Source organism: Lates calcarifer, linkage group LG15 (assembly GCF_001640805.2).
Source record: "Lates calcarifer isolate ASB-BC8 linkage group LG15, TLL_Latcal_v3, whole genome shotgun sequence".
Lineage (NCBI taxonomy): Eukaryota > Metazoa > Chordata > Actinopteri > Centropomidae > Lates > Lates calcarifer.
The window spans coordinates 11,119,911-11,144,272 of record NC_066847.1 but is presented as its reverse complement, the minus strand read 5'-3'; the positions used below and the strand labels follow the sequence as shown (position 1 = coordinate 11,144,272).

At 41.2% G+C, this 24,362-nt stretch overlaps 3 protein-coding genes and 1 non-coding gene across 4 annotated transcripts; 3 read left to right on the top strand and 1 right to left on the bottom strand.

Moving 5' to 3' along the window:
• Positions 1-3,932: 3,932 nt before the first annotated feature.
• On the bottom strand, positions 3,933-4,004 carry trnac-gca (transfer RNA cysteine (anticodon GCA)). The gene has a single exon. It is a non-coding gene; the product is annotated as a tRNA-Cys (tRNA).
• A 300-nt stretch (positions 4,005-4,304) lies between these two features.
• On the top strand, positions 4,305-6,690 carry si:ch211-120k19.1 (uncharacterized protein LOC563199 homolog). Its single transcript, XM_018680532.2, has 6 exons — positions 4,305-4,397; positions 4,547-4,748; positions 5,032-5,375; positions 5,877-5,947; positions 6,067-6,096; positions 6,199-6,690. The coding sequence occupies exons 3-6, from the start codon at positions 5,042-5,044 to the stop codon at positions 6,316-6,318; spliced, it is 555 nt and encodes a 184-aa protein (XP_018536048.1). The 5' UTR covers positions 4,305-4,397; positions 4,547-4,748; positions 5,032-5,041; the 3' UTR covers positions 6,319-6,690.
• A 126-nt stretch (positions 6,691-6,816) lies between these two features.
• rpl18 (ribosomal protein L18) lies at positions 6,817-11,334 on the top strand. The gene is made up of 7 exons (XM_018680389.2): positions 6,817-6,915; positions 7,551-7,637; positions 7,763-7,870; positions 8,646-8,744; positions 8,857-8,980; positions 9,849-9,918; positions 11,203-11,334. The coding sequence occupies exons 1-7, from the start codon at positions 6,820-6,822 to the stop codon at positions 11,276-11,278; spliced, it is 660 nt and encodes a 219-aa protein (XP_018535905.1). The 5' UTR covers positions 6,817-6,819; the 3' UTR covers positions 11,279-11,334.
• Positions 11,335-11,621: 287 nt separating this feature from the next.
• Positions 11,622-22,632, top strand: sphk2 (sphingosine kinase 2). The gene is made up of 8 exons (XM_018680384.2): positions 11,622-11,735; positions 13,597-15,203; positions 17,223-17,372; positions 17,485-17,579; positions 17,725-17,840; positions 18,396-18,599; positions 18,730-20,344; positions 20,951-22,632. The coding sequence occupies exons 2-8, from the start codon at positions 14,741-14,743 to the stop codon at positions 21,011-21,013; spliced, it is 2,706 nt and encodes a 901-aa protein (XP_018535900.1). The 5' UTR covers positions 11,622-11,735; positions 13,597-14,740; the 3' UTR covers positions 21,014-22,632.
• Positions 22,633-24,362: the final 1,730 nt, after the last annotated feature.

The following is a 24,362-nucleotide window of genomic DNA, read 5'->3' as shown; positions in this document are numbered from 1 at the left end:
CCCTTCTTGGCTTCCATACACAGGCATGTATCACTGTGGAGCCTGATTCATGGCCCAAGACTTTTTCCACATAGACATTCAATAACACACCTGCAGAAAAGCAAGTATTTTCCTAGCAGTCAGTCCTGTCCTTCAGGATATCAGTGAACAGCCAGTCATCCTCATGTGGGGGTGTTGGTATGGGACGGTGCTCAGGATTATGAAGTGGGGCAGAGAATGACTGAGCAACACCTTCAAATGGTGTAAAGTTTGCCAGCACACAGAGACTCTCTTCCTCGCTCTGCTGGTACATCTGCAGGTGTGAGACGTTGTACTGACAGCTGATCGACGCAGGGAGCTGGTTTTGGGCGTTGTCTGAACATTGAGGTGGTTTGAAACTGAAACTGTTGAATTGTGTCTCTGCAGCATGGTTTATTGTCGATCCCTGGTCTCCATGGCAACTGTATAGATACTCATATCTGTGCTCAGCTCTCTCGCAGTGTAGGTCCTCCACCTCAGACCTGTCGCTGCACATCCTCTCAGTGAAACTGTCTGACTGGTCTGCAAACGTTAAGTCTTCTGCACCGACCTCCGGCCCCTCATCACCTTGACATGCACAGATGCTCTCAAAATAGGCGTCTACATCCACACAGCCTCCTGAGTCCTTGTTGCTGACACTGAATAGATCCATTATGTCTGTCCATGGACTCTCTGCGATGTCAGCGATGCTCTTCTGAGCCTGTGCACAGGTGGAGATGTCTGTGAACATCTGGATCGAGAAGTCACAAGAGTCCAGAGACAGTGGAGAGAGCTCTGGAGAGAATGGAGGAGATGTGTCCACATTGTGGCCAAACTGGATGAAGCTTGAATTCTGTGGAGCTGTTTGAGTGTTTTCTGAGAGGTTGTTGATTGACTTCAGCGGACTTTCATTGTTATAAAACTCAGTATGAAAGAACTCTGTCCCGTAATAGTCTGTACCTGTGGGGGAACTAAAAGATGTGAATTCAACCAGTTCGTGATTTCCACTCTCTGTTTTCTTTCTCCCTTTGCCCTGGTTGTTTTTTCTAGTGGTGCAGGTGGAGGGCTGTGACTTGGGATGCCGTTTCCAAAGATGTCCAGAGTCTGGGTGCTTCTTCTCACTGACCTCAGTTTGATGTGAGCCAACAGATATATCAGTCCTAGACTTAGAGTTACCATCTGTGTCTGTGTGAACACTGCATTTCTCTGGATCTTGGGGATGGCTTCCTTCAGAGCAGCTCTCAGCCTCTGGCTTCTGTGACTGCAAAGAGGATAATGTTTTCTCCTCGCTCTTAAAGTAAAGAGCAGATGCTAGTCTGTGGTTTGCCGCCTCTATGTCTGCAAACTTCCTGTTGAAAGAGACAACAGTGGTTTTCATAATGCCATTAGATAATGGTTCCCAGTCGATTTGACCCATGTCCCCTTGAAGGAATAGTTTGACATTTGACTTATGACACTTATATAATTCTTGCTCATTAAATACGAAGCTACAGTCAGCAATGTGTTATCTTAGCTTAGCACAAAGACCATGAACATAGCTAGTCTGGTTCTGTCCAACAGTTACTAGACCTGCCTACCATCAACATGTTAACATGTTGTGTCATGTTTCTTTAATCCACAGTGTTAGGCTCCATCCAGTCCGATCCATCCAAGCCTAAGAACAACATGTTGTGGTTTCACAGGGGGTCATATGCAAGATTATCTCTTAGCCAGGAGTAAATACTTTCCAGGGTTTTTTGCTGGTTACCTGGCAACCTCTCTATGACAACAATTTTGATGGATTTTGTTACCTTTAGACATTTTATCCCTTTATCCCTATTTTATCCCTTTAATCATCTGGTGACCCCTTTGATTCTTCCTGGGACTGACCCCCAGTTTGAGAACCACTGCCTCAGCAGACTGTTCTACATTTTAACATCAGCTGATGTGTTTCTCTCGCGGCCCAACACACCTCTGAATCATGTTGTGCAGAAAGCGGCGGTGGTTGACCTGCCGTTTGGACGGCCGGTTCTTCCGGGGTTTCTGCAGGGTCCTCATCATGTGACCTGCTGCTGAAGTTACAAATGTGTAAAGGTCACGACCCCAGGGGACCCCTCGCTCCAACCCGGGCTCCAGACTAACAGAGATAGATGGACGCATGGCTGAAAAGAGAGATTGGGAGTTAAGGGATCAGTATAAAGAGAACAGGTAGTGAGGTGAGGAGAAATGGAGAAATTAAAGATGAGAGAAGAAAAATTCAGGGTGGCTGTCATGTCGCTGAGAAATACTGTGCTGAAATCAGATGAAGTGAACTGCGCTTTAAATGTTAAGGTATCATTTCTTTCACAGCCACGACCCAGGACAACATTTATCATACATTTTAATCATCTGAAGCAGCCTAACAGCACAAGACAGCTCTGTTTGAAAATGTTATTCATTTTAAAAAAGACTCTATCATTGTAACTAACTACATTTACTCAAGTACTGTGCTTGACTATAATTTTGAGGTACTTGTATTTTACATGAGTGTTTCCACATTATTCAACTTTATACTTTTCAGAGGGAAATTCTGCACTTTTCTACTTTGTTACATTTATTTCACAACTGTAGTTATTAGTTAATTTAAATTATTATATACACAATTTATACTGATCTTATAAAATACAGTGCATTTCTATGGGTCAGTTTACCCATAGTACAGTATATGAACTAAAATTAACTCCACCTCAACCAGCTGCAACATAAAATGTTGCCTTACACTTCTATGGCAAAACTGATTAAATAATATAGACATTAATTATAATATAACACTGACAGGAGCCATTCTCAGCACAACTTTAATGTTTTTATTTTAAGTAAAATTTACAGCTAAAACATAAGCACATTTACATCTGAATACAGACTATTTTTACATTGTGTGTTATTGTTAATTTTACCTATGTAAAGGATTTGAGTTCCTCTGTCCCTCAACTGTCTATAATCACAGTTACATTAGAGAACTGATAAACAAGAAATATACAGTAACTGCTGTTTGCTATGTTTAGTCTTGTGTTCAGATGCATAAAAAATAACCAGAAAGTCACTCTTACCTTTCTCCTCCTCAGGCTGCTGTGTGTCTTCCTATGCTTTCTACAAACTGCAGTGAGGACTGAGGAGGTGGGAGGCTTCAGGGAGAGAAGTGTGGCACTTTAATTGTGGTCTGTGCACACAAATTAAGTCAAGTGACATAAGCGTTCAATGCAAATGCACAAAATCCCTTTTTTCTAGCTGTATGAATGGGATCCAACTTGACAAATTGATAGAGGGAGAGGAAGTGAGACACGATGAGAGGCTCTGGAAAGAAAGAGGCAATTATCTGAGAAGTCAACGGCTCATGGAGGTGCGGGCGGGCACACGTCTCCATTGTGTGCCACACCAAAGGCAGCTTGTTAAACACTGAGAGACACAAACGCACCAGTTGAGGCAGTTAACAAGCCCTTAATTGATCAGCTTAAACTCTGGCCCTAATTATCACATTCTCAGAGGGAAGAGCTGAGATTGTTGCTAGTGGCTTTAATTGACCTTTGCAATTCAATAGCTCACCTCCCAAGTACAGAATTTTACATGTCTATGGCAGCAGGTGGGTGAACAGGCTGTCCTTTTCACAAAGCTGAAAGACAGAGAGAGAGAAATAACATAAAATCCAAGACATTTTATATTCTTTCTCCTTTTTTTTAAATTAAAAAACAACTTCAAAATGACCTAATCTTGAATTTAACTTTCCCCCTCACATATATACGTTACATCTTACGTTTCTGTACATACTTCATTGTTACTGGTCTTTTTTTCCAGGGATTTTTTTGTTGCTTTTATGCTTTGAAGAAGTTTGACTTCCGTCAATTTCATTCACTCATTTAGCAGATGCTTTTATCTAAAGAGACTTATAAGTGAGGGACAAGAAATGAAGGACTTATCCCAGGGGGCACCTGGATTTGAACCAGGGACCTCTTGATCTGCAGTCAAATGCTCTACCACTGAGCTATACCCCCTCATTTCATATATACCAGTTTACTTTTTTTCGTTTGTTAAAATCTGTTTATTGGATGAGATGTTCTGTGTTCATTGTAGTCAGTGATCAGCTTTACATCAACTGCCTTAAAGTTGTAAAAGCTTTGGCTTCAAACTTTTTTCTTTTTTTTTTTTGTTGTTGTTTAATGTATATCAGTCACTTTTATGGCCTCGTAAACGCAACAGCTCAACTCCTCACTCTAATAAAACTAATATTTTGTGCATCTTATAGTTACTCAAAGGAGGGAAGCACTGCTGCAGGAGTGGCATCTATTTATAGTGACACCACATGTGCTTCTGACCAGAGAGCTGCACAGTTAACTTTCTGCTGCAGTCTGAACTTCAACACTTCACCCAGCTGGAACAAAACTGTGGTAAGTAACATTTACTGTCCAGCAAATTACACATGAGACTTTTATTCACATGAAAAGGTTTGAGAGGTAGAATAAATCACATTGTGACTGCAGATTATTGCTTTGTTGTTCACTTCTTTATCCTTCCTCACATGTGTTTTTTTTCTCAGATTCCTCTTCAGTGGGCTGATAAAGGTCTTATCACGTTTCCTGCAACAGTGGCAGAACTTTGACCCGGTGAGAAAACCTCCCTCGCTTGTAGATTCACCTCAGCTCCTCCTCCTCCTTGTCCAACAGAACCAATCATAAACCAGCTTGTGTCTCTTTGGTCTTGGAAATTTAAAGAGAGAGTGAGAAAAGCCACGCTAAGAGGTAGGTTTGACCGTTATTTGGATAAAAGTAATTAACTAAAAATACGTAACTTAAAGTGGGTCAAGACACAGCGGGAATCATTTTCAGTGTGTAATTTAGACACAGTTTGTGAGTGATATACGTTATGTCAAGTGATTATTGCCAATATCAACTGTGCTTAATTTCTAACATCAGTTTTATTTGAACATTTCCTTCCTCTTGCTTTAAAGTGTCATATTGTGAAGCAGTGACACCTAGTGGCATCATTATGAAAGTATCTGGCTTTAATCTTCTCTCTGATCAGGTTTTCTATCATGAACCGGGCCTGGGCTGTGTTCAAGGCCCACCCCTACATCAGCAACGTCCTGGGATACACAACTCTGTTTGCCTCTGCTGACGTGATACAGCAGAGTGTGCTGGGTGGGAAACAAAATGCGGGACCCACGTCAGAGGGTTCAGCTGGCATCGACTGGCGTCAGACAGCTCGAGTGGCCACTGTCGGTTTCTGTTTCCATGCCAACTTCAACTACCACTGGCTCAGGTGGTTGGAGAGGTTGCTGCCGGGGGGCGGAGTGAAGGCAGTGACGGGGAAAGTTGTAGTGGATCAACTGGTCGCGGCTCCTCTGACCATCAGTGCCTTTTATATTGGTAAGTGTGTTACAATGACTATTTACATCTTTTCTTGTGTGTATTCTTAAGAACTATGTGAAGACTCTGTTTGGGTCTTATGTTCTACTTGAGAAATGCTGGTGTCTGTTGTGCTGCTGTTTTTTTCCCCCGACTTTTTAATTTCCCTCAAGTCTCCACTTATGTACTTGTAGAAGTTTATTTTATGTGTCTTTTTTTGGAACTTTGGTGGGGAGAGCTGTGTATGAATCTGTGGCCAGTTTCACAAAGACATACTTTGACTATGATTTAGATCAAACTACAAACTAGTCCTGATTACCCCAGCCACCCAAGACAGTTTGACAAGCCACCAACCAAACGATGATTATTTTGAAAACCTCAGTTTGTTTGTTTCCTGTTATAGATAATGGATGGATGAAAAAAAAAAATTAAAAACTGGGATCAAAATTAGGATTTAAAGTGAACTGAGTTATGATGATAGACCCAACAAAGACAATTTAACAGTCACCTCTGCCTTTTCAGGTTTAAGTTTGCTAGAAAACAAAGATGACCCACTTGAAGACTGGAGACAGAAATTCTGGACATCTTATAAGGTATATGACAAAGTTAAAGATTGTCCTTATTACACTAAATAATAACACAAAGGGCTACATGTTCCCAAAAATGCTGTATAATTAGTCTCTCTGTCTCTATCTTCGGTTCACCTCTCTAGGCTGGAGTGGTATACTGGTCAACAATGCAGGTGAGATATTCTTGTATCATCATCATTATTTACTTCATTGCTGCACACACAGATTCACAGACACATATCTTTTTTTTTTTTTAATCTCTTTTTATTTCTCAGGCAGTGAACTTTGCCCTGGTTCCCCCTGTGGCACGGACAGCTTTTCTGGGAGGCATCGCATTGACTTTCACAATCTTCCTGTGCCACCTCAGACAGCAGCGTGACCACAAACTCAAATAAACCCAAAATCATCAGCTTCATGATGCACGTTTTTTGTAACATAATGACCGTAGATGAGGCTTATTTAAGGGCAGAGTTAAGTTGCAGAGTCAGTAGGTTTAATGAGGAAACTGGGGGAGGATTTCTGAATAAGACAAAGACCTCATCTCTGTGAATCAGCGCCTGTGGGTTTGTGATGGGTCTCTATCTTGTTTCAACTTCCTTGTCTCTTACGTGACTGTATGCATATGTAAACTGTGATGCAACAGTCTCTGAGTTAAGTCTGAGCAGAGCTCTTAAACCTCTCAGTGTTTCAGTCTGTCATTCTGGCCTAAGTTTGTTGTTGTTGTTGTCATACATTTTTAAATAAAGGTTTAAAAGGTCTTGTTTACATTTTTTATTCTCTTCTCTTTTTATTCTTCTTCTCAAAATTATTAATTAGATAATCTCCCTCTGTGCCCACCACTGGAGGCGCCATCTTAAATCCTCACAGTTGTTTTGACTGTGGCCCGCAGGAAGCATATGCTCAGTAGCCAATCAGAATCCCGAGATTTCAGAGCATTGTTTATCGCGAGACCTCGGCCCGTTCTTTTCCCTTTTCGCTCTGAGTCCAAGATGGTAGGTATCGCTAGTAGAAATTTTTAAACACGGTAGTCTGAGTATCCACGATCATCCTCTGAATTAAAGCATCTCATCTTTTTAATAGCAGCGGTTACTGTTTCTAAACATCATTTACGTTACAGCCTAGCCATGATTTTATGTTACTTGACCATGTTTGACCATGTTAGCTTGCTCTCTCTGATGCCGACGTTAGTGCTGTACAGGCAGCCGCTTCACACCTTGAGGTTGATCAGAAATTAGATTTGGAAGTGGTTTCAGAATGCGGAATATTATCTAGAACTGTAACTGTTATTTCCTTAAAGTTAGCGTGTTTTCCCAAATGTTAAACTCCGTCTTGGCTGTAAATTGCAGGCGTCTTGTCTGTGTGATAGCAGTTAGCAGCGGAGTGTCAACGTGTGAACCGGCCTCTTGCTACACGTTTAACTACTTGCTTTAATGGCTAAATAAACTCTGCTCATGATAAAAAGCTATGTTAATATTTTGTTAACATTAGACTAAAATGTACAGTAAATCCAGAAGTGAAGCTTTGATGTAAGATGTCATTATGTGACACAAAACACCAGAAATTAAGCGAAAAGGAGCTGCTTATCAATTAATGTTTGTGTTAATTTGTTTCATGTTCACTTTTCCAGGGAGTTGACATCAGACACAATAAGGACCGTAAGGTGCACAGGAAAGAGCCAAAGAGCCAGGATATCTATCTGAGGCTCCTGGTCAAGGTAAATCACATTGACACATCATGCTTTACTTACTAGAGGAATACCACCACCAATAGTTGTAGTGGCATAAAATCATTGGTGTGATTGTGTGTAACTTTTCTAACCATCCTGCTGGTTTCTGACAGTTGTACAGGTTCCTGGCCCGCCGCTGTAATGCTTCCTTCAACAAGGTTGTCCTGAGGAGGCTCTTCATGAGCAGGACCAACAGGCCTCCCATCTCCATCTCCCGCCTGGTCAGTCTCACCTCTCAAGCTGTCCACCACTAATGAATCTTGTTTGGTCTTATTAGATAGTGGTATTTTGGGGCCAGTTGTAGTCTGCGTTGGCATCGATTTATGACATGTAAGATTTGGTTTGACTGTTGTTTTTAACGATACACTTGTTCTGGATCAGTTTTGGTGTTGATGTAACTGATCCACTGATGAGTGTCAGTGTGTAAAAGAGAGTTTCTGTCAGTTTAATTTATTCAGTCTTGGTGGCCTGACAAATTTTTAGCATCACAGCATTCTGACCTCATGTAACCCTGCACTAAAAATGGCCCAATGAGCTCTAAGCAGTGAGGTATACAGACTTTAAATTGTTTTTAGAGAAATAGCACTGGTATCTGATTGGTACAAAATATGGCAGATACTCATGAGTTTTGTTATCTGGTATCCTCAGTTGAACTTGATTCATCTATTCTGCTTCAGTGGTTCTGAATTTTGTGATGAAGTTAGGATTGAGTTGAATTGATAGTCAAGGACTTTTCCTATTTGGCTCCTTTTACTGCTCCTCAACATGAAAAAAAAAAAAGATTGGATTACCTCCTTGTTTTTGAAGTAAAGAAATTAACTGGATTAATCAAAATGAATTCAGAATAACCATAAAGCTAACTCATTACTACATAATTATCACAAGTGTACAATTGTTTGCTCATAATTGACAATTGTACAGTCTATAATTGATGAGGAGGTTGCTGACAAGCCCCTTTTATCAGTTGAATTTCTGACTTTGCGTCTCCCTCCACAGATCCGTAAGATGAAGATGCCTGGCCGTGAGAACAGAATCGCTGTTGTTGTTGGAACAGTCACTGATGATGTCAGGATTCAGGACATCCCCAAGCTCAAGGTAACTCTTCCTTGCACAGTATTTTTTTCCCTGACATATCATTTAGTCCTTCCTCAACACTGTTATTGGAAATCTCTGAGAAAGTCTTCATGCCCTTTTTGTTGTCCCACAGATCTGCGCTCTGAGGGTTACTGATGGTGCCCGCCGCAGAATCCTGAAGGCAGGCGGTCAGGTGATGACCTTTGACCAGCTGGCTTTGGCTTCTCCCAAGGGACAGGGCACAGTGCTGCTGTCAGGTAACTAAACATATAGATTTCTATTGAATTTGTTAACATAATGCAATTTGAGTAGATTATGTAAGCAGTCACTGACCTACCCATGCCAGAGCATCACACACTTAATACAAAGGTGGAGCTATAACATGGACAGATGAGCATTATGATTCCCATTAGGGCTACCTGGGTTAAATGATGGATGTCTGCAAGCAAGAAAAGTTGTTTGACATCAAGAACTGCCTTTAGTCTACATTACTATAGGAATTTCACACTTACAGACTTGGAGACTTACAACACCACTGAAATATAGTTATGTAGACCAGACTGGTAGACTGGTGTGACTGAATGAAGTAGATTTGTGTTTTTACACCATAGATGAGAACAGTTAGTAAATAGGAACAGTTTTCATCTGTATTGTGGCCTGATGTGTTACCAGATATATTCACATTTCTCTTCAACCATTTGTAAGCTTGGTGGAGCTTTAATTTGTTCAGCATTAATGTCTCAACTTTCAAGCTTTGTATGATGAGCATTTCTTTAAGCTTCTTTAAGGGGGGCATCTGATATGTGCTATTTCAGTTGGTTTTGTTTTAACAATCATGTTGTCAGCTGTTAAAACACTTTTCCTTGCCAACAAACAAATATTCACCTGCAAAGACATTGTGTTTTTTTTCTCTCAAATACTGAGTCTGCACATTCATGTGGATCATCCTTTAAGCCAAATTGTACTTGTGATAAATAGCAAAAGGTTAAATTTAACAGCTAATTTCAGGGCTGCATTTAACCCTTGAGATGGTCTACAGACTAGTAATATTTTCTGACAGTAATATTTTTTGACATGCTGTACAGTATTTGTGACATCTCATACTTATACGGTTTTGTTCTCCAGGACCCCGTAAAGGCAGAGAGGTGTACAGGCACTTTGGAAAAGCCCCTGGAACCCCTCACAGCCACACCAAGTACGTACAGTTGATGTGTTGGTGTTGTTAAATACAGAACAAAATGTTTAAGTAATGCAGTCTCTGCAGTTGGTACGGATGCTCCAGTACTTTGATCAGTCTGCTTTGCTACCACAAAGGCCTGAGTAGAAGACACATTCAGTGAACTCCAACTCAGCTGCTGCTTCTCTGGCACAAACTCTATCCATCAGACATCGTCTCATCTACTCTTCTTTCTCTACATCTCACTTTGTGTTTCTCTTACCAATTTTCTTTGTCTCTTCCTCTCATCCTTTCTCATAAAGGGGAATAAAATAGTTCTTAGGAAAGATTTACTGGGTATTACTCTATCAACTCTCCTGAATGTTGATGTGTAATATTAATTATTAATTATTAATTAATATTGAATGTCATGAGATGGTAAAATAGAATTAGAAATATAAATCAGCTATTGTTTGAATTGAAAGGTACTTAAACATCTAAAGTTATTAAGCACCTGTTTAAGCACCTTTCATAGAAGAGAAAAGTTCAGGTGTATCAAACAACATTTAATGATAGTTCCTGCTAGCGTTCCTCTAAGGGGGGCTTTCACCTGAGGGACCCAGGCCTGGATTCAAGTACACATGACCCCAAAGTCCAGTTCTTTTGACTAATGTGAACTCGGTGCACCTTCTCCCAGCACAGATCAACAGACTGCTTAATATAAAAATGCCCAAAGCTATAACATGGACCATGACACACCTGATGGAGTGCTGCCCTCAGTGAAGTTACTGGTCTCGCCTTTGTTCAACAAATATAATGTTAATTGCAGAGGTTTGGAGAAAATTATAATGGATATGCTACTCTCTGGCTTTGCAGTTATGTTTCTCAACACTATATAAAAATCACCACACCTTTTTCTGTACATAATTAACAAAATGAAAGTTTTTATTCAAATTCTTCCATATACACTCAGTCTATAAGTTGTGGAGTTTGCCATTTATTAGAAAGAGCTGTAGCTGTTTAGATTTGATCACAAGAAACATACTGCCATTGAGCTCCAAAGGACAGTGAACCACAGCCGATATGCACAGAACACAACAGATTAGGAAACTTTCAGGTTAAAGGGAAAATTTTTGTGTTTTTAATTCTGACCCTTAAAATGAGTTTATTGATAGAGGAGTTAGGTTGGCTTTGTAAGGCAGCGTTGGTGGAGAAAGAATGAACAAAGCTTCAGGTATATACATTAGCTGTGTAATTGTTACATGAATGTTGGGGTTTGTGGTGCCATCATCTTATACTTAACCTGTTCTTTTTCTTCTCCAGGCCCTACGTCCGCTCCAAGGGCAGGAAGTTCGAGAGAGCTCGTGGTCGCAGAGCCAGCCGTGGCTACAAGAACTAGTCTGTCTGTTTGTTTTCCATGCAATCTGATACAAATAAAAGATTGGCTGTACAAAATGAGTTTTGTGTTTTATTGGACAACTTGCACGTGGGGGTAACTTATTGTAAGCAGATGATGCCATAGCTAGTTAACATCACAGGGAAGTAATGAGGCATGGCTAAAACATCTTCATAAACAGGCCTTTGTGAAGCTTTAACGTAAATATGACCTCACAAATCTTTTGATCAGAATTTGGTATGACTTGGCCTGGAAAAAACATGACTCGGTCAGGAAGTGGTAGTCTGTCAATGATTGGAGAATGTCGGTGGGTGTTGCGGTGTTTTCCTTATCGCCATTGGATTTCCTCTGCGCCGCTCAAAGCTGCTGCTCCTGCGTCTCCAGACACTTCCTGCACCGAGCCACAGTTTTCACAGCAGCAAGCGACTATCTGTCGTCGTGAGAGGGGGGACAAGATGAGGTAATTGTGGGCTTTTTTCCCCTCTTTGCTGTATTGTAATCAGTCTGGCTCTGTTTACTTACGTAGTGGCATAAATATGATCCTTAAAAAGTTTGTGTTTTTCGCTACTCTCAGATTATATCGCCCGTTAGCTAACGTTGCCATGTAACGTTATCTGCGCTAACTTGTGCACCCCATTAAACCAAACAAGAAATAAGACGAAAAAATGTCAAACGGGAGGTTTTTGGTATGCCCATGTTGAGGTCAGATGTTTTTCATGGGAATAATGATTTTATAGTTTAGTAAGTAGGTTTAAACTTGTTAACTACACGTTAACTAGCAAACTGCTAGCCCCTGCTAACTGCCACCGCTGTGTCAGGCAGCACTTTACAGTATTCACAACATTAGCTAGCGTTTGCTATCACCTTGATTCAGCATTAATTCTGGTTATTTCCTTACAGTTTTAAACTATTTCTACCTCTTGGTAGTAACGTCAAAAGCTGCAGCGTTCATGAAAATGGCTCCCCAGCTCGGTTGTACTTTAACTGTTAAAGTGCAGCTAAGTAAGTTAGCTGGCTCACAGCCTGTCAACCTGCTAGCTAACGTTGGGTTAAAGTTCAGCGGAGAAAGCTTTTACTTTGGATCATCAGAGTAATTAGACGAGCTCTTATCTCTACCATTGAGTGTGTAACCGTAATGTTAAGTTCAGAGTATGAGCTAACAGAAACTTGCCCAAAATACCCCGAAATCAGTCAACAGCAGGCTCATTGTGTGGGAGACAAAATTAGCCTGCTGATATTATTATTTCTGGGTGTCCCCGCCCTGCATTTCAAGGACGTAAGGTGCAACAATGGGCATCAGTGAGGTCCTTTTTGTGTGTGTTTTATCAGGACAGGACATCAGTCAAGTATTGATTTTGTCTGCACCACAGCTTGCATAATGTTTCCTGTCTGTGGTAACACTTGAAAGAAAGATGTGACCAGTTTATTAATTTAGGGTATACCGATGTTTCACACTGATAGTCCAGTGGTTGCACTTTGGTGCTATAAAGTCTAATGATCTGGATTCTGCTGACTTGGAGCTTTAACATGACTGTAACCTCTCATCTACATACATTAAAATAATATGATGATCATAAAAAATGTCAATATTATCATTTATATTGTAGACCTTTTCAGAAATCATGTAACAAGTTGTTTTCCAAGTTAGGTGAAGTTGTTTGTGAAATGAGTCCCAAACTTGTTGCATTTTTATCAGGCTAATTATGAAGCAATTTCTTGATTGGGAAAAAAAGATAAGTAAGCAAGATTGTTTCACACTAATGCGCATTGCAAAACCTCTAAAATCCGGAACCAGTCAGGTCAGCAATTTGTTAAATCACAATCCTAGATTCAAATTGTGAAAGAGACACTGTGTCCCCAAAATCCTGCCAGACAAAAAGCCCTTAATATGGAAATACCAACATGTTGTGGCCATTCTCATGCAACCTTTCATCCAAAATAATGTTGAGTCTCAGCATGACGGATGAGGATGTGTGACTCTGAGTCATTATATGCCTCAGCAAAGAAGCACCTAAGGTTAAGGGGCACGATGGCTCTTGTGTTGCTTCACCCTGTAACTGGTATCTCTTCCTCTTATCATGGCAGTCCTTCTCTGTGCTTGTTCAACTCTGCTTGTGAAAATGTGATACAGGAATATTCACCTTTGGCCGGTGAAATCCAAGTTAATAAGAAACAAAAATTATTCAACATCTTACCCAACTGCTCTAAAAACACCTGTAGGTGGATGGATCACAGTTACAGTAACTTTCTACTATTGTTTTTTTTGTTTTGGTTTTGTCCACTTTTACAATTGACTGTTGTCCTCCTTTGTCCTCTTACAGGAACAGAGATCTTCGGGAGGGAACGTGAGGCTCGACTCAAGGACATTACCATGACATAAACCAAGGACCCAACTGGAACTGTGTCCTTGTTTGTCTTTTGTTTTGTTTCTGTTTTTGTTTTTTTTATTGTCTGGTCTCCACCTGTCTCACTTTGTGTTCACCCTCCTCTTGTTGAGAACACTTAATGAAGTAATGCAGGAGCGTTTGGATGAAACTTTAATGTATCACACTACTGTCTAGAGGACTGGCCTAGTCACTCCTCTTGTCTGCCTCCTATATATCACTGAGATTAAAGATAGCAATAGAAGTATCAAAGGTCTTGAAAATGCCTCACTTACCATATCTTTATGGCATTAATTACATTTTGGCCAGCACTTACCATGCAACATACTTTACAGAGTTCTTTACTTGTGCATTAATTTAATTTAATTGTTGTAGCCTCATTGTCTAAACAAGGGGTGTTTGTTTTATTCATAGTTAATGGATCAGTTTTCAATGCAACTAAGAGTTTTGTTCTTTCGTGTAATTATTTAAAGATTAGTTTATTTGTAGCTGCTTGGCTGCCTTATATTGTTATCACAATAGGTGGCTTTAATTTGTAATGTAAACTTATCTTTTTACTTATGCAATCTTTGTGAAGAACACTTTTGTTTTAAATGACTGATCTTATCGTGGGAAATTACATTTTGAAGTTGTGTTGTCTTTGAATATGTTGAAGTATTACCTGTCCAGATTTCAACTGGCAGTAAACTGTGGAAGCTGACAGCTCTTGAGATCAAACTGTGATGGGAGTGTGCCACAAAGACTATAGTATCTCCCATCTTCACTGGATATATGCTCCAAACCTTTGAACTGGAAGAAGTCCCTTTTCTTTACAAATGACGACATACTTCTGAAGTGGACAGACGGGAACAGAAACTCAGAGCAGATTTTTCTAATGTAACATTGTTTCTTGAATTCAAGCACTGAAATGGAAGAATGATTTTGAGGAGATTTCAGGGATAAAGTTCTCAGACTGACATTCAAATATACAATTTTCCCTGCAGATCTTGAAGAGCTACCAAATCCCACTCTTCAACTGTAGAAAATACTACCCTCAAACTTGTGAGACGTAATTTTTCCTGTTAAACCTTCAACAGTGAAGATGCGATCCCCAGAACCGTCTTCACCTTCTCCAGCAGAAGCCCTCCTTCATGGCCAGTTTGCGAGCTGGGGATCAGGCAGCAACAGCAACAATAACAGCTGCCCCAACAGCCCTGGTGGTCCAGGTGGACTCTCCCCTGCTGCCTCCCCTACTCCAGCTCCAGTCTCCAACTATGCCTTGACCCTCACCCACACCCACGTACATATCCAGCGCTTATCACCACGGCTGGGGAAGGAAGCCCGTCTCCTGCTGCCTTTATCAGAGCTAGTTGGGTGTAGCTGCCCCCGTGCCCCTGCACCCCCTCTCCTGGTGCTGTACTGGTACCCGCCAGGCAAGCGACGGAAAGGGGTGTCCCGGCGCAGGCAGGTGAGGGCCTACCTGGCAGAAAGCAGGCCTGAAGCTGAGAGGTGGTCGGCCGCTGTGCAGTGTTTACTCAGAGGTGTGACCGTCACTGCTGACACAGGTGAGCGTGTGTCTTGCTAAAGACGTTTTTTCTCCAACATGTGTCATGGAGTTCATTCATTATAGGACCGTACCAGAGATTGTGGCAGCAGTTTTTAGATGTGATGTATTAAATTTCAGGCAAGGACCAGTTTCAGTTCATGTCATGAAAACTTGCAGAGTCATTCCTTTTTTAAAGATAATGAATCAGTGTGAAGAGTAGGTCTGCAACTAATAGATTGATATGCTGATTATTTTCTCAATTAATCAATTAATCTTATGGTCCACAAAACTTAAGAAAAATAGTGAAAAATTGCCATCACAATTTCCTAGAGCCTAAACTGATGTCATCAAATGTCTTTTTTTATTGATTATATTGTTGATTTATCAACATAAAACATTGGAAGTTGGAGTCTTGAAAGTTGCTTAAACTTTTAACACAGAACTGATAATTTACAGTAGATAACAGTGAGTATAACATTTACTTTGGCTGACCTTAACATTTGTCAAGTCTTGAATTCCTGTTGTTTGCTACAAGAAACCACACAATGTTGCCTTGTGCTGCCTTGATTTATGTCTCCTTTGTAAATGCTTGCTAAGTATAGCTTAATGTCACAGTGACTGAAGACCCTTCTGTATGAACAGTGCACACATTTTGTCAGTGAGGGCAGAAATGGTGCCAGGAGTAGTTGAGCATTTTAGGGTTTATCTCATAGTACACAAAAGGGGATTAACACTAATACACCATAAGAGGCTGTTAGATTTAGAGTATTTGGTTTGGATTTTGTTTGTTTTGTTTCACATGACTGTATCTTTTTCTAGAGTGTATTCATCTATACTAACTTTCATCTTTCTTTCTTTGCCCTTATCTGCCCTGCACACACGGTCTGTATCATTTGCTGTCAAATGTGGAGACAGAGAGGGTGCGGCCTCTGCAGCTCACCCCCCTTCCCATGCACTGTATCCTCCAGCCTCAAAAATTAAACCGATAGAAAGGTCCCGCGCAGTGTTAACATTCGCTTTTTGTGTGTGGGTGTTTTCTTCTCACCTTAGCTGTTGCGTCATCTACTCGACAAGCATCTCTCGTCTTTTTCTGTCTCCTTCGTTGTCTTAAATCTTTAACCCTTGTTTCTCTTTAATCTCTCTACCGTGTGTTTTCCTCAGTCTTTACCTGTCACATCACTGCCTCCCTCCCCCAACAGCTGTCAGTCATTTTTAATTTTCCCCATTCCTCTGCTTGTCTGCTCTTGCCTTACCAGACTTCAGTTCACCCTGTCTTTTTCAGTTTGGCCAGTTTGCCTTCTGTATGACCCCTCGTTCTACTCACTTTCCTCACATAGCCCTCATTCTTTCTCATTTCTCTGTTTCAGTTCTCTTACCTAAGCGCTCTGTTTCTGGATGACTGTCTGTCTTGATTGTATGAATTTTTTTATTTTTATGGCTGCTGTATCTTTAGCTGGTTGGGTTGTCTGTTGATTTGCTTTGGTTTGGTTTGTTGCATAATCCAGGATTATCTGAGAGTGCAGTCATATCATCATCTTCCCTGCACCGTCGACATCCATCAATACCATTCCACATCTTAGACTGACCTATAGATGCTTTTTATTCACTCCAACCTGGGCTGCTTAGAGAGCAGGGAAAAAGGGTAGTGTCTTGTTTTATTGCTTCTGCACATCAGTTGGTTATATAATAAATTATTTACCTCTGCACACAGCTGTTTTGTTTTTACCACCTTGTTTTATTTCATTCCTATTTGCTGATGCTTCATGTGTCCTTCATCATGTATCTGAATTTGAATGATTAATAGATGTTCGCTCAAGCGACAGTGTTGTGCAGTGTGAAGTAGATCCTGTGGGGTGAAATAAAAAGAGACTTAAATGGTTGAATGCACTCAAAGTCCAGAGTTGGGCAACAATGTGCAATGACAGGTTAGCTCACATCCCAGTTGGCTGGCTTTGAAAATGCAGTTCCTTTCTTTGTTCTAGACAAGAACTGTGTGAGTATTAACTTATTCTTGCTCTCCCTTCTTTATTTCACACAGAATTTTCAAGAAGTCTGCTACCTCGTCCCAGGCGACTACTGTTATTGGTCAATCCCTTCAGCGGGAGAGGCCAGGCGATGCAGTGGTGTCAGACCCACATCCTGCCAATGATCAGAGAGGCCAACATCAGCTATAACCTTATACAGACAGGTAACACACCAGAGCCAAAGGCAGCCCCAAGAGGCAGTTACTACATCTACACAGAACATACAGTATGGAACAGGTGTTCAGTTTTGTTGAATTTTTTGTAATCTTGCCTCAGAGCGTCAGAACCATGCAAGGGAGCTTATCAGAGAGATATCACTCCCAGAGTGGGATGGCATCATCATTGTTTCTGGAGATGGCTTGTTGCATGAGGTGGGTAATGATTTTGTTGGAGGACTAAGCATGGTGGGATTTAGAGGTATATTCAGGGTGTGGGGGGATGTACAACAATGAATGTATTTATTGCATTTTTTTTTATACCACATTGACAAACAACTGTCATGTCATGTTCCTGTAGGTCATTAACGGGCTGATGGAGCGTCCTGACTGGGAACAAGCAATAAAAACACCTGTCGGCATTCTGCCTTGTGGCTCCGGGAATGCACTGGCTGGCTCTATCAACCACCATGCAGGGTGAGCATGCATCTCATTCATTCTTGTAGAGGGGAGAATTGTGTCTTTTTCGAAAGCTTCTTACATCCCAACTCAAAAGTTTGGTGCTAGACAAAACAAGAAGTGCTAATTAGTGATAATCTTCACATCTCTCTCTGCACTTTGTATATTAAAAAAACTTTGATGTGACGTTGGCCTTTAGATTCTGTTTGTTAATGATCTGTGCTGTCAAGTTAAAAGCTATTGTGCACCACTAGACACTTTGCATTATTAGCTTCTGCATGAGTCAACCTCTGTTATATCTTCTCTTAAAACACACAAGCTTATTTAGAGGTAATGATTGTGGATACATGAATTTATTTGATTTTGATTATGCAATCAGACCAACCTAGTTCCAGACTCACAAGTTGTTCTGTCTTGTCTTTAATCAACAGAGCACATAGATTTTTTTCCCTATTGCTTGGTTATCTAGACACAGATACTTTATCTCTGAATAGCAGGAGGATCCTGTTGTTTGTACAGTTCTCACTTTATCTTTGCTGACAAGAGATGCCGTCTTTTTTATATCTCCCTCAGGTATGACATGTGCCTTCGGGAGCCCCTCCTTTTGAACTGCTGCTTTTTGCTCTGTCGAGGTGGTGTCCGACCCATGGACCTGGTCTCTGTGACAACAAGCCCCGCTCCCTCCAACAACAGTCGTAGTGCGGCACCCAGGAGACTGTTTTCTTTCCTCTCTGTTGCCTGGGGCTTTGTGTCTGATGTGGACATAGAGAGTGAGAGGTGGGTGTGTGATTGCACCAAGAACATCCACTGCTCTGTTCATCCAAGCACAGCTCTAATTATGTTATGATTATGTGATATAACTTAGTTCCATATCAAAAGATTTACATGAAATCTGTGCTTATTGCAGGTATCGTGGACTGGGCTCAGCCCGCTTCACCCTGGGTACCCTGGTGCGCATAGCTTCTCTTCGATCCTACAAGGGTCGCCTTTCCTACCTGCCGCCTTCTATTGTCAGCACATCACCAGATGCCACACCCCCTCCACCAAGGAGACCTCTCTCCCGCAGTATCACAGAAGGCCTTGAGGGCTTCTGCCGAATGCCCATCCACCGCACCTGCTCCGACATGGGCATCAGCGAACAGAGGAGCCTGCGTAGGGGCGAGGGAGAGAGGGAAAAAGAGGAGAGGCAGAGAGAAAGGGAGAGGAGAAGGGAGAGGGCCAGGGGAGGAGGAACTGGTGTGGTGAGGGCAAGCAGCTTGGCGGAGGACAGGGAGAGGGAGAGGGAGGGGGAGGTGGAGATGGAGGCAGAAGAGGAGAGGTCAGGGACATGCTCCGAGAGGTCGGGGACAAGTTCAGAATCAAATGAAAGGGACGAATGCAATATGGGAAGGGAAGAAAGGTTGGCTGGGATCAAGGATGAAACGGAAGATGAGGAAAGAGCGGAGCAAGACTCCAGTGAGATGGAGGAGGAGGACAGGGGGAAGGAAGGGGAAAGCAGCGGCGGTTCTGCACAGGAGGAGGGAGCATTACATGCAAAAGAGCTTGGAGAGAGCTATGGGGTAGACATGGGGCGAGAGGCAGATGAAGAATCAGAGGGTTGTTTCTCTTACCAAGACCAGGCCAGACAGGCTCTAAGGAAAAATTCAGCCCCTTCAAGCCAGATAGCCAATGTTCTCTTCAACCAGCGCCTCAGTAAGGAGGAAGACGCAGACTCTGGCACTTCATACGGCGTAGAGGACATGGATCTGAATGGAACCTATGACCAGAAAGAGTCCTACCCACTGGACTTTGCTCGTGAGCGAGCTCTCACCATCTCCTCTCCCTTTCGTCACTCTCCCTTCTCTTACAAGCCCAAGACCCTGGACCAAAACCAGAACGCCTCCAGGCCGAGGCCCCTTTCACTTCTCCAGCACTCCCACTCAAACTCTCTCCCCCCTAAACTCCCCTCCCTCTCTCTGTCTCTGTCTCCCACGCCACCCTCCTCCCCGTCTTGTGCCTCCCCACACTCTTCATCCTACCTCGCCCCCCGTCCCAACACCCCAAACTCCACCTCACCCTCACCCTGTCTACGCACACCATCCTCGTCTTTTAACTTTGACATTGCCGAGCCAGCAGGACCCCTTAAGAACCGTCCTTTTGTCTCACTGCCTTTAAATCTCCCTAGGGATGACTTGTTACCTCCCCTCGACCAACCCCTCCCCACCAGAGACTGGGTCACCATCGAAGGGGACTTTGTCCTGGTCCTGGCCCTTTATCAGACCCACCTAGGGGCTGACCTCCATGCTGCACCCCAGGCCAGGTTTGACGATGGACTGATCCACCTGACCTTTGTGCGGGCGGGGATCTCTAGAGCCACTCTACTGAGATTGTTCTTTGCCATGGAGAGAGGAACACACCACTCCGTCAGCTCGCCATATGTGAGCCATGTTACCTGCAGGGCCTTCAGGCTGCAGCCTCTGTCTGCACGAGGAACCCTCACTGTGGATGGAGAACTGGTGCCGTACGGGCCGCTTCAAGCGCAGGTCAGAAAGAGGAAAAATGGTGCTTGGTTTTGAAGTGGTGTCATCTGTGTGTAGTAACTGTAGGTGAATGGATGGGGTGTGACACTAGGGGGGCTTATTTTTCTCTAGATCCACCCATACATAAAGCACATGCTCATGTTGCTGTAATATGCTTTAAAATCACTAATTCTTGACCAAATAAGAAAACACAATGACAGGTGAATATATGGGTCATCTCACCATATAGCCTGCCACTGTATAGCAGTTTCCCTGCATGAAGATGCTTATCTGATTTATGTCTTCCAGAAAAGAATGTATATTGTGCTGTATTTCGCTAATTAGTTTTTAATATCGTTTGTCATTATGAAGATTAACAATTAGCAGAAAAGCAGGTATTTTGTATTTTATAAACTTTGAGTGATTAATAGATTATTAATCATTTACATAGTTGACAATGACAGATCCTTATTCCCCAGCTAGTGAGGAGGTGTGTTGTATCTTTACCAGATGCTCCATGTGTATCCTCAGTACTGTGTATTCATTCTGTGGTGTTGTGTTAATTAGTTACTGTGAGATTTATCATTGTTAATTTTTTATTTTTTTTTTCAATCTGTCAATATTTTGTAGGTTCACCCTTCCATGGCCCGTCTGATCGTTGGCGACTCTGGAGTGAAGATTACCAGATTCTAATCAGGGATTGGTTGAGCTGATTGACAGATAGAGCACTCTACTGAATTATGTAATCTCTGTTGCCATCTATACTCTGAGAGGGAGGGGGGGTGTATTTGAAAGACTTAAAATAGCCTAGATTGCAGAAACTGCTTTTCTGGGGTTTAATGAAAGGGATAACCCACCGAGCCACGCATCATTGGAGCATGACTGCAGGGATTAATATTGAATTTGAAAATGGATGAAAAATGCGCCTCATTGCACAGCTGTTGGATTACGCTCAGCGTACCCTGAGAAGCATGAAAACTGCACAGACTGGGATAATAAGAGGGAAGAACAATCGAATGTTTATGGGATTTTTTGTGCAGACAGTGCATGTGTTGGATGTATACATAGTAGTATGCATGCAGAGAAGCACTACCTGATTTTTGCCTTACAGTGAGATGGAGAGGAATCTGATTAAATTCAGAGAAAGTTCTTAAACATGAAAAGCTATAAAAATACATGAGATTCGCTCGGTCCAACTTGATAAATAATTTTAAAAATTGTCCCCAGCCCTCCATCTTCAACCCCACGCCTGATGTCTAAATATTTGGGTTTAAAAACTTCTGTCCCTGACAGGAGTGCCTTATCTGACACTGGACAATACAGTTGTACCTTTTCCCTTTCTAGGACAAGAAACCTGTCTCTATCCACCTATCAGAGTGTCCGTCCTCTACATAAAAACAAATATGCTTATATTCTTAGACATACTGGTGGACCCATCTAGTCCTGGTCCTAGCACTATGTTTGAGCACGCTTCTCTCCACTGCTTTAAGCCTCAGTGGAGAAAATGTGGAGAAAAACACACTTTAATAACCATTTTGTTCACGCAAGTGAGTTGATGTAGAGCAGTGAGATCAAGCTTTTCAGGGTCATTACATAAATAGGAGCAATGGAACCGTTGAACGGTGACCATTACTGACATTTTTACATAATCTGCCTGTTTTTCTTAGCCAGTGGATGCACGATGATGATGTCAGTGATATCAGACTTTGCAACATATTGAACATAAAAATGTCTTAACAAAGCAAAGCTTCTTTGTTAGTGGTTTTAGACTGTTCATCTTCAAGAAGTCTTTCAGATTTACAACCATTAGCCCTCAGCACTATTTTATGTCTACAGTATATCACTGTTTCTGAGTAGTCATCTTTGGAAGTGTATTTAGAGGGCATTACATGCCTCTGTTAAGTAGTAAGTAGTGCAGTTATTTTGCACAATAACTGGAGTTGGAGCAGCACAGAAAATCACAACACTAGAATGCACAGTAACTAGCTACATCTAAAGAGTAACACAGTACTAGTATTAATAGACTAGTCCAGATACCATAGTAAATGGATCATGTTACATTCCTAGCCTGAAATTGATTAAATGTTTCAATTTGAACTCTTGTAGCTTCTGAAAGGTAGGCCTGACTGATAACAAACTCATTTAGAAACTAAAATCCTGCTGCAGAAACAAACAAGGAAACAACACTAAAATCCAGCAGCTCTGTGTTGTCGGATCACTTTTGATCAAGAGGTAAATCAGGTGGAAGAAAAAGAATTTGCACTGTGAGAAATTAGCCAGCAGCAGAATAAATCTGTTTATGTAAGAGACAGATTGGGTTTTAAATGAGAACATAAGTGCTTCTAAATTATGACATCCTCCTAAGTGTAATAAAACAGCATCCCTACTAGGAATTGTTGTGTTTTAGAAAATAATTCTGCTATAATAAACCTGCTGATATACTTGGTCTGGACAAAGGATAAATCATTAGCATGTGCAGTGTATCAATCAGTAAGATCATGTGCCAACTGCTTGGGTCATCATCAACATACTGTATGTCTTGGTCATGCCTGGACAAATCAATGCCTTTGTATAATAAGCCTGTAAATTCTGGCTGTTGATCATGAACTGTTCAAACCTGACTGCAGAAAAATGGAGTAAAACTCTTTGCTCACCAGGCTGTTATTTTTTCTTCTTTTCTTTTCCCTTTGAATGCACAATGCAGCTAGTCTACCACAATTACACTGTGCTTACACAGCTACAGAATGTGAGTACAACATCTTGAGTCTAGGCTTTGTAACATTACCAAATAGAAGAGACTATATACACTTTGAATGGAGTTTTGCCAAAATGTTTACTCTCGATGTTTAAGAGAATAGCTATCACAGTTTACCTTCCTGAACACTTTGTCGTCTGTGGTCACAGCTCGGACCATGATGTTATAGACCAGTTTGATATGACAGTGTTGGGGTATGACCCCTCAGTTGATAATGCCATTAAAATGTCTGTAGTGGACTGCCCGTGATGAAATTGTAATTATTACTAAAACAATGAAAATATATACATATACAATGTACAGTTAATAGTTATATATGGTTTTGAATAAATGTAACTTCATAAGTTTGTCTGAAGTAAATCTACTGTTCTTTTGTCTTTTTATTTATAGAAACAGTCAGAAATGTTTATGTGATATCAAGGGAGGGAAGTTGCTTTTAGCAGCGACATTCTTTTGATGACTAGTGGCATTGTTTAAACTGTGACCCACAGGATAAAACATAGTTTGTGTATCCACTCAAATCAATCACAATGACAAACCAACAAACAAGGTAAATGATTTTTAAAAAGTTTCATCATTGCACTGTAGTGCTCCTTCAGGCCCTTACATCTCTGCTGTCTCACTCTTATATATCATTGACTTCTAGAAATTTGTTTTGTATTACACAGCAGCCATTTGGACAAAGCTTTTAACAAAATCATGTGTCTCAGTGCAATTTGGGGTTGTGTGTCCCCAGAAAGAATCTAGTTCTTGAGCCAGACTGTGTAATGAAATAAACGTTCAACACAAAACAAATCACACCTCAAGATCCTTGATAACTGTAAGCATGTATAATGTGTGTAAATATCCTATCATCTACTATAGTATGATTTTTGGGACATTTACTAGATATACAGGACCATTATAATAAAATAAATAATAAACAATATTTTACTAAACCAGTGGGTTGAAATTTATTTACTGTCCTTAGAAACAGTAGCTCGCAAATCAACATATAAACAATAGCTGCACCTTGTGATGATGAGATGAGACTCTTGTCAAGTGCTGTTTCTAAGGCAAATAACTTTCAACTTTTAAGCCAAAATAGACAAGACATCCTTTAAAGTGCTTAGAAAAATAAAAATTTAAATATGTGCAGAAAGATCATCTGATACAATCAAAAACACTGGAAAAGCTACTGTACGGACATTGTGGTGAGATTATTATGTGGAACAGGCCAATTTGTAGTTGGGCCTTTGTATTTCTTTGCAGTTACTGTCCTCACTTTAAAACTGGTATTTTTCCATA

What these genes read in the sequence shown, in the direction of transcription:
- si:ch211-120k19.1 (XM_018680532.2), top strand. Translation starts at nt 5,042, where the DNA reads ATGAACCGGGCCTGGGCTGTGTTCAAGGCCCACCCCTACATCAGCAAC. An exon ending in AATTCTGGACATCTTATAAG is followed by an intron (nt 5,948 to 6,066) that starts GTATATGACAAA and finishes TCACCTCTCTAG; the next exon opens with GCTGGAGTGGTATACTGGTC. An exon ending in TATACTGGTCAACAATGCAG is followed by an intron (nt 6,097 to 6,198) that starts GTGAGATATTCT and finishes TTTATTTCTCAG; the next exon opens with GCAGTGAACTTTGCCCTGGT.
- rpl18 (XM_018680389.2), top strand. Translation starts at nt 6,820, where the DNA reads ATGCTCAGTAGCCAATCAGAATCCCGAGATTTCAGAGCATTGTTTATC. An exon ending in ATCTGAGGCTCCTGGTCAAG is followed by an intron (nt 7,638 to 7,762) that starts GTAAATCACATT and finishes GGTTTCTGACAG; the next exon opens with TTGTACAGGTTCCTGGCCCG. An exon ending in CCATCTCCATCTCCCGCCTG is followed by an intron (nt 7,871 to 8,645) that starts GTCAGTCTCACC and finishes CTCCCTCCACAG; the next exon opens with ATCCGTAAGATGAAGATGCC.
- sphk2 (XM_018680384.2), top strand. Translation starts at nt 14,741, where the DNA reads ATGCGATCCCCAGAACCGTCTTCACCTTCTCCAGCAGAAGCCCTCCTT. An exon ending in GACCGTCACTGCTGACACAG is followed by an intron (nt 15,204 to 17,222) that starts GTGAGCGTGTGT and finishes TATTTCACACAG; the next exon opens with AATTTTCAAGAAGTCTGCTA. An exon ending in ACGGGCCGCTTCAAGCGCAG is followed by an intron (nt 20,345 to 20,950) that starts GTCAGAAAGAGG and finishes AATATTTTGTAG; the next exon opens with GTTCACCCTTCCATGGCCCG.